This window comes from Engystomops pustulosus, chromosome 4 (genome assembly GCF_040894005.1).
Source record: "Engystomops pustulosus chromosome 4, aEngPut4.maternal, whole genome shotgun sequence".
Taxonomy (NCBI): Eukaryota; Metazoa; Chordata; class Amphibia; order Anura; family Leptodactylidae; genus Engystomops; species Engystomops pustulosus.
Window position 1 is genome coordinate 122,819,646 of NC_092414.1, and position 9,455 is coordinate 122,829,100.

Genomic DNA, 9,455 nt, shown 5'->3' on the forward strand with positions numbered 1-9,455 from the left:
GAGTGCTCCTCTCAACTAAGTAGGAGAGCAATGGCTATATACAAAGGCTAGCTATATACATGGTACTGGCTGGCTGTATACAGGGGCTAGCTGGCTATATACGGGAGCTGACAGGCTGTATACAGGGGACTTCCTGGCTATATACTGAGGGCTGGCTGGCTTTATAATGGGGCTGGCTATATACAGAGGCTCACTAGATACAGGGGGCTGGCTGTCTATATACAGGGGATTTGTTGGCTATGTACAGGGACTGGATGGCTATATATAGGGGCTGGTTATATACAGTGGTAGGCTGGCTATATACAGGGGCTGGCTATATACATGGCACTGTATTGCTATATACAGGGTACTGGCTGTCTATATTTATGGGGATGTCTATATATTGGTGGCTGTATATATACAGGGGGGCTGGCTATATAATGGGGGCTGGATGGCTATATACTGGCTATATACTGGAGACTGTATGGATATATACAGGGCTGGCTGGTTTTTCAGTTTCTCTTTACTTTTAGTATTTGGTGTCACAAACAATCCCTTAAAATTATTAAGTGGAAGCCATTTCGAGTATCAAGACCCGTGGTTTACCATTTGTGTCTGTTAACTGAACAATAGCAGTGCAAAGTAACATAAATCATTCAGTGTTACACTTGATAGGGCAAACAGAAGAATGGGTAAACACCATTTTGTATATCTGGATATACTGTGTACATTGTGAATTTTTGGTTTGCCTTTACTCACAGCTGGTACTCTTCACCATGACTTGCAGCTGCAATTTACAATGCATGTTATGTAGTTGCCAATTATACTTGGACAGAACAAAGAAAAGGTATAAATATTATGCTAAGGGCAATTCCCTTATTCTTTCTCTCTTATGGAATTTCCATTGTGGAAACACTTTGAAAAAAATGTTCACTTCAAATTTTTCCATGAAAGGCTTCTCAAAAAAACTATAGTATTGAAATTATAGGTCTGATCCAATAGAAAACAAGTAGCTACAACCTTTTGAACCAAGGACATATATCCCCATGATAACTGCCTGTACTACTGGATAGTAACTTGTACAACAGCTAATTTTAGATTATAGCTTGATTCTTTATTACTCAACTTCTTTTTTCCTATTGTTTATGAACTTTCTCATTGTACAATATTACTGCAAATATACAATACTAAATTCTATTGTGATCTATATTTAATATTTTTCCATATACTGTAAAATGATCAGCCATTAAAACCTCTTGTTCATACAGAGGTCACATTTTGAATATAGAATTTTTATTCAATAGAAATATAACGGACCACTTTAATGCATATTCAATATTTAGAGGGACATAGTTTAAAAAAATGAGTGTGAGTGCTTTATCAGACTGTATATAAAAAAAGTTTTTTCAGATTCTATCATTTTATATTGAAAAAATATATATATCAATTATGTTTAAAATAATTGAGGTTGGAAGAAAAAAAATTCTCTTGTATAGCAAAGTTTTCTCCACGCTTGTTGTAATGACTTGGTTCTAGTGCTTGCAAAAAACATAAACTAATTTAAAAAAAATAAAAAATACACCTGTTTATTCTCTTAGTCCTCCAGAAGTGCTTCTCTGTTGTTCCTCCAAATACATGTGACCACTGCAACCAATTAGTGTATCTTGGACAGAGGCAGAGCTAATTTCCCAATGAAACAAGCAAGTTTGGGTATGTTCACATGTATCAGTTGCACCATTTTATTTACTATCAAATAAGCATCAGTTTTACCATCATTTGTGCTGATCTGAGGACAAAAACGAATCCAACTGACATGTGAATGACCCTTAAGTATTTATTTTTGGACTTTATGTTATTTACAGGTATAATTACAAGTTAAACAACCTCTTTTGCATTCGAGTTATGTATCTTCATTACAAACCTTACAAAGTACACAGTAGCTTACAGTACTCCATGATTAACTTCACACTCTTCAAAGAACACATGACTCTCAAGTGTCACAATGGTAATGGGATATTGTAAAATGAAAATTTTCATGACCTTACATAGTTGGTTCAAGGATTCAAAGTTTTTTGCCACTTGGGAAAGCAAAAAAAAAATCAGCTGATGAACAAAGATGAACATGACCCGGGGCAAAATAAAGAAACCGCACCTCTAATTCACCTCATGTATGTCAAGTGGCAAGAAAAGTAGCTGCTGATAAAGGAATTCCATGTTTAGACCTCTGCTCTTAAAGGATCAGAGATAAAGGCCTGAAATGCAGGCAGAAGAAATGCAGTTTCAAGTTACTCCATGTTGGTTTCATATTCTCTAGCTTAGGCACGTGATATTAAAGAGAAGAATTTGGTACAGATGTGAGAATACTTTGTTATCTAGAGAACTTTATATCTGGTAATAAAATCAAGAGTAATTAAAATCATAGGCTCAGAATGTAATAGAACTGACAAAGATGGCACATGTTGAGAAAAGATGGAGTGAAATGGTATGTCACAATACCAAACTAGACTGAAAGACTACATGCAACAGATGTTTAGTAACACACCAAACAGCACTATACTGAAACTAGGACACCACGCTATATCATCTCCTACCTCTAATGTATTTTGTGAGAGCAAAACTTAATTTAAAATGCTTTGAATTAAAGATAAAAATTTATCAAATTTATCTGTAAATTAATTTAACCATAAAATATAAAGTAGTTATAACGGATAGTTACTGTCGGAAGTGTCATTGAAAGAGAAGGTAAAGTAAAAAGGTGGGTCCCTAAAAGCCGCCATCATCTGATGAGCCTTTCAGTTCTTCCCTTGAAAGGAGTATTCAGGGCAGACAAAGTAGTATAAAAACAGGTGTAATGTAAGAACAGTACAGTGGCACCCATGATGGCTGACTGTGTAACGTGATTTACAGATTTATTTGCTATGACAGCAATCTATATTAATAAAGTAAAAACACTGGCCCCTGGCAGAGAGAAGATGTTTGTATAGGTGATAGGTAGTTGACAGTGTTGTCCAGTGCAACCTACAGAGGTGAGCGAGCACTCACACTACCTATCCCACATCATTGCCACCCTGAGTAGCTGCACTAGGAGGTGCCCTTTCATTTTCTCTTTTGTCTTCCAGTTATAAAGTGTCATGGCCATTATATGCAACTATTATACTACAAAACCCTCAAAACTGTTTTAACTCATTTCATATCACAATTCATTGTGTTTATTGGGCAGTCTCTAACTGAAAACTTTCCTGGGATCTCTGCAGCTAGTGTTTCCCAAACTTTCCTCTAACCCAGACCTGGCCAGCCCGCAAGCCACATCCAGCCCTTTAAATTTCTCTGACCGGGCCGTGCGGGATCCTTTAAAGATTTGAGCTCCCTTCCCTATCATTAAATAATGATGCAGTTAGGTAATTGTACTGTTTTAAGTATTCTTTTGTATATAATACAGTATATAGGTATTGGGTAGAACTGAATAAAGTATATTAGTCTGGCCCATGGGAAAAATTAATTGCCCTTTCCTGAATGATAGCTGTTGGATCCAAGGAAGTAAGCAAGAGGAAGGATTGGGGAGTATGTAGCACAGAGGAACCTTGATGGTTGGTGGTCTCCCTTTGGAACACTTTTGACCATGCATTAAGCATAAAAACTTCTAACATCCAACAATTTTCTTTTACTCACTGGGTCATGTGCAAGGAAAAAGAGAAAAGAAAAATAGACCGTCTTAGTCCTATCATTTTCTGTGCTGATAGGCTGTCCATGCAGACATGACTCTATTGACCTTATGATATTAACACATTCATATTTTTCTTGTTCATCTAAATGCCTTATATGTCACATCCAGTGTTTCCAGAGGTTCTCAGAACGTATGTAGCTGCAAAATCCATAAAGCCACAAAGTTTTTCTTTGATGACAAAATGTAAAATGACAACATGGATTAAGTTCCTATTCTATATACACACCTGCCACTGCAGTATTAACCATACGTTTTGCTTGTGTCTATTAAGCTATGTACGCAAGGTACTAGGCAATGTGATTCTCTTTACTATTTCTAATAATAATAATCTTTATTTCTATAGCGCCATAGCGCTTTACAAGTCATAGGGGAAATATACAAATAAAATAAGATTTCTCAGAGTACTAACACTCATATAGAGCAATAGGAGTGAGGGCCCTGCTCACAAGAGCTTACAATCTATGAGGATAAAGGGGTGGCACAAGAGCTTATAGTCTATGAGAATGAAAGGTGTGGCACAAGAGCTAACAGTCTATACGGGTGAAAGAGTGACACAAGCTTGTATAAAAGCTTGTAGTCCACGCATTCTTTATAAGGGAACAATATAAAATAATTGAATGAATAAAGATGCTGCTGCCTGAACCAGCCATCAGCCGCCATCTTATATGTAGAGTCCCAAGTCAATGGGACTGCAGAGAACCCTGGAGCTCGGTATCAATCTGGTGTTTGCTAGATAACAAGACACAGGATGGGTTAGTATAGAGAGATGAAGTTTTATGCAGTGAGCAAAATTAATTTACTGTGTGGGTACATTTTTTATGTTAAATACGAGCAGCCCTAAAAGATTAAAAAGTAAAAGTTGTGTTTTTAAAAGGGATGCCCCATCAAAAGCACTTAACTCCCCTATCCCCCAGAATCTTCTGGTGCACATGTGTGACCAGTGCTACATGCATTTTTATGAGGTTGCACAACATGGAAGTGAATACAGGAAGTGAATAGAGTGGTGTTTATGCATGCACATGGAGGCTTCATTCACTGGGAGGATACAGGGGGTCTTTTAGTCTCTTATTGTCCTGAGTTCTGGGAGTTTTAGAGATTGGACCACCAGCAATGTAACACTTATCTCCTGACCTGTGTGGATTGTGAAGGGCAATTACTTATATTAGCCACTTACACTTTAACACGTGGATCCCCTTCTAATATGCTACAGTAGTTGTCCTCTCCAAATTAATTGTGTAAACAGGTCATAGCTGTCATAAAGGACGTATATTGAATATGAAGAAAAAAGAAGCATTTTTGACTCATTTCCTTCATGATTTAGTTATATGAAACATTAACCTTTATCATTTAAACTTATTTTGGGGCTCTGAGTAAGGTTAGACTAGATATTGAGAATGTATACATTGCTGTAACATACTGTAGAAATTCCACATCTTGTTCTTGCATTATATTATTTCTATCTGTAAATGTAGGTGCCAGAGAACTATGTACCCCCTCTGGCATCAGGGCACAGGTATGATTGTTATCTCTGCTATGACTAAGCCATTGTGTTTAGCTGTTATAGGACCAGTGAGATGTTAGTATGAGTACAGATAAACTGCCTGTCTTCAGACCCTCATTTTGGCTATTTGTCAAGGAGACCATGGGTGCAACAAAGCAGATTCACTGGCAGGAGATCACCAAACCATTCCGACTCTCTGCAGCCAGTCAGCAATACTGCTTTCACATCCTGAGGGAGCATGAATTCTTAAAGAAGTAGCAATGTCCCCCTATTCTTGGACAAGCTCTTCAATACTTCAAATACCTAATGTCTAAAGCAGACCATAGTATTATTCCTTACAAACGTGAAGTTATTTAGTGAAATATAAATCTTTCATCGATGCAGCAATTTCAATTTTAAACATTCTATAAATGACTTTAGATATTTTTAAACAGTTGCTGTGTAAGTCAAATAAATGACTGGTAACATAAAATATATGAATGGTTTTATAAAATGACTTATATAACTATTTAGGCAATTAAATAGTTAGCCAGCAATAGGGCTACCTTACTTATTTTCTTATACAGTATAGAATTTCGTGCCAAACATGCATGCCAAAGTGTAAATTTGACAATGAATTCATGACAAAGTATAAACCATGCACATAAAACAATGTAATCGAGTCCAACCACCAAGTAATAATGTAACGTCAATAATATTTCAACCAATTTGGGTACAGTTTATGTGTGGGCATGTAACAATGTTTTTGAACTATGTAGAAAGAAGCTTAGGAGTTATACTGAATATTCTCTCATGCTTCATTGTAGTATAATACTAAATATACTGTTTAAAGTTATTGGACAGCACAAACAGACACCCTCTAAAGAGCCTTTAAATATTCTGATAGTCTCGTATTTTGTCATATATCCTAAAACTGTTTAATAAAGAGTTAATTGATAGGTGCCTCATTCAGTCCTGTCTCTTTACCGGATGGAATCTTTAAGGAGAAAGTACAGCTATTTTATAGTCAAAGGGTTGAAAGACTGAACTAAAAATGTCATTGGACGTGAAAATTTACTATCTTCCCACATTTGCATGTCCAAATGGAAAACCCAAGCTCTTGCTGAAAAGAAGCCAATATTCCTTTTCGCTGAGTTGTATGTGCCATGACTTCCATATAGCCCAGTATTTTTCTGCATCACAATGTAAACATATGGTTAATGTCTAACTCCACAAGATTTGCTCATGGTTCTCTTTCATTTCAGTCACCTCCGAAAAAAACGAAGTGTGCATGTTAACTTTTACCACTGAGACGTGTATTTGGCAGCCTGAGGAATGACAGAACTGCAATGGACCTTTGAAAACTAGTGACCATAGGAAATTAGGTCTGGCAGGGATTTAACCCTTCATGAATCATCCTGGAAATGTTTTTAGAACAAGTTCTCCACGCATTTCAGATATGTTTGACAACTAATTAGTTAAAAAAAAAAAACAAGAAGCCAAAAAGTGTTATTATTCCTCAAAACAAAATACCAACAAGCGGCAACATGGCTTTTACTTCAAGAAAACAATTCTACGTGTAGATAGAAAAGCCTATTGACAATGCAACAGAGTAACAAAAGGAAAACAAGGACAAAGTGTATTCTTTTACTCCGCATGAGTCTTCTGCATGTGCAGACTCTTTTAAAATATCCTAAGAGCTCAATAAGAAGGGCCCTAAACTAATTGTAGGAGGTATGTAATAGAATTTGCCTTCAGCATGGCCTCTAATAAGTTACAGGAATCCTCACTTCACACAAGGCAGTTCAGCCTACTCATTTACTGTCTATTATAGCAAGCTCATCCTCAAGTGGAATTTTATTGCATACCATTTTATTGGCTTCATACCTATTTTCACTATGACCTGTTTTATTGAGGGGGGAGTGCCAGTCTGTAAAGAAATTCACTGAAAATCAGCAGAAAATGAGACTTCGAGGAGTCCATGCAATTAAGGCTCATCTCATTATATGTGACAGTTTTATTACTGGCGGCCCTTGTTAACACATTTCTAATGTGCAGGGAGACAAGTGTACAAGTTTGGATAATTCACTCTGCAGATTTTTGCTAATTTTTGGGGTTAGTGAACAAAAAAAAAATCATTTAAATCCACTTTTGATTGTCAGCTTTTTTTTATCAACTCTCTGTGTTACATAATTACATTTGCCATCATATTGTTCTGCTTTACTTCCAGAGTGTTCTGATAAATATATCAGTATAAAAATAAATCAATATAATAATAATTAATATAATAAGAAAACAAAATAATGATAAACATTAGTAGAAGATAACATGGATTAATAATATCATATGCAATTGTAGCATCTAGAGTCAGTTAGTTCTCTGGCATGAAGTGTGAAAACAGCATTCTGGTATCACAGATGTGTTTTTCACACTTGTGTCATATCTTCCTATGCCTGAGAAAGCATGCTGATACCACAATAAAACATTTCCTCTAGCCTAGGATTTATATTATATGATGGAAAAACTCTGCTTCCCTTATATGAATCACATAGGCACAATCTCTCCCCTTCCTCTCCCTCTCCATATTCCTATTTAATGACCCTTATAGGTTCCAATGCTCCATTGTGTGCTAGAAAGCAAGCCAGTAAATGTTCCCCCTCTCAAGACTGCAGTATCACTCCAGTTCCAGCTATGGCATGCTCACCTTTACAACAGTCATATATTACCACTAGCTACTATGATTCTTTCCAGATTTCACATTGTTTTAGTCTCTATGTGATCAATTTCAAGGGAGTTTATGGTAAATAAAAAAGCTTTCCCTTCAGACCTGTTCACCAAAGAAATGAAGTAAAGCACTACACACTGGCACCAGTCCCAAGTATCATAAACTACAATATCTTCATGTTCACACAAAGCCACAGTTATAAGCACACTATAATGTATACTATATACATAAGACACATTGTACTGTCAGTGACTTATAGGGACTCGTCTCATAGATATCTTGTATATCATACAACACTACAACAGTAGCATCAATGCCTAATATTTGATAAAGGATCCTTTTCAGCCACGTGGGAACAAATCTAAACTTGTGCAGCAGTTCATAAAGGAATGAGCTTACCTCTGTAGGATAATTTGACCCTTGGCACGTTATTTTTGACATTCTGACAGTTCACCCTTGTTGTTATTGATACTCCCAAGAAAAGAAATGCAATCCCAGTAAAAGAGCCCATGCTGAGGAGCAGTCAGATCTGTAGGTCCCTTAAGCAGCTTGGTGTCCCTGCTGCAGTCTTGCTTGAGTACAAGGGGGTCTTACAAGTCGGGAGAACAGGTGACTTGGGTCAGTCTCATTGCAGCAGTCTAGGTAGAAGCAATCCCCTCATCTCTCCTTGAGGAGCAGGCAAAAAACTTCAGAGAGCTGGAGGAATAATAAGGCAGCAGGCACTGGATAATGAGGCAGAAATAAAGCAGTGCTGCAGTGCTGGAGCTTAAAGATCCATTTGTTTCATAGGAGATCTGGTGGAAGAAACTAATCCTGTGCTTCAGTAAGTGTGTGGGAGCTGAATGAGAGGAGAATGCACAGAGAGGAGCCCAGAGAGCAGTGCTGCTGACTTTTCCTGTCCACATGCAGAGAGATGACACAGGATCTCCCAGACAGGTTTTCCCTACTACAGCAAAGGCAAACTGACAATGGGAGAACAGGCAAGCTCAACCCACTGCCTTCCCTGCTGTCACACAACACATGCAAAAACCATCTAGGAGAGATGAGAGGAGGGAGCAGAGACCTGCACCAGGCATGTGGAAAGCAGAGCAGCACATTTACCTTTAAAGGCACAAGAGGCTGTAGTTTCTGTAGACTTCTAACTTACTTGTCCTGTCCATCCTGTAAACCAAGCCTCACTGCACATTACATAGACATAAAAGCAGTTAAAGGGCATCTCCATAAACTTTATGAGACTGATGTAAAAAAAAAAAAAAAAAGACTTAGTGGTGGGAAACGTTGTAAATGTGTCTTTAAATCTAGAACATATTTATTTAAAGGATTATGTATTTGTTAAATAGCTGTATGTAAAATAATGTAAAGATATAGGATTCGATTTCAGGTAAGAACAGTGGTATAAAATACACATGAATCTGATATATATATATAAATATTCTGTGTTTGTGGATCATTATTCTTTTTAGTAGTGGAAATGGTTTTACTTCGATTTGTTAGGATGAGGAATGTTCTCTCTCTGATAATCCTATGTTCCTAACATTGTAGAGCAT

The 9,455-nt window shown here is 37.0% G+C and overlaps 1 protein-coding gene across 1 annotated transcript in view; it reads right to left on the reverse strand.

The window, feature by feature from the left end:
• SEMA3A (semaphorin 3A) overlaps positions 1-8,940 on the reverse strand; it is a 159,860-nt gene extending 150,920 nt beyond the window's left edge. Inside the window, exon 1 of the mRNA XM_072147285.1 lies at positions 8,308-8,940. Coding sequence (XP_072003386.1) covers positions 8,308-8,419 — 112 coding nt within the window. The 5' untranslated portion in view covers positions 8,420-8,940. The remainder of the gene's footprint in view (positions 1-8,307) is intronic.
• Between the last annotated feature and the right edge of the window lie 515 nt (positions 8,941-9,455).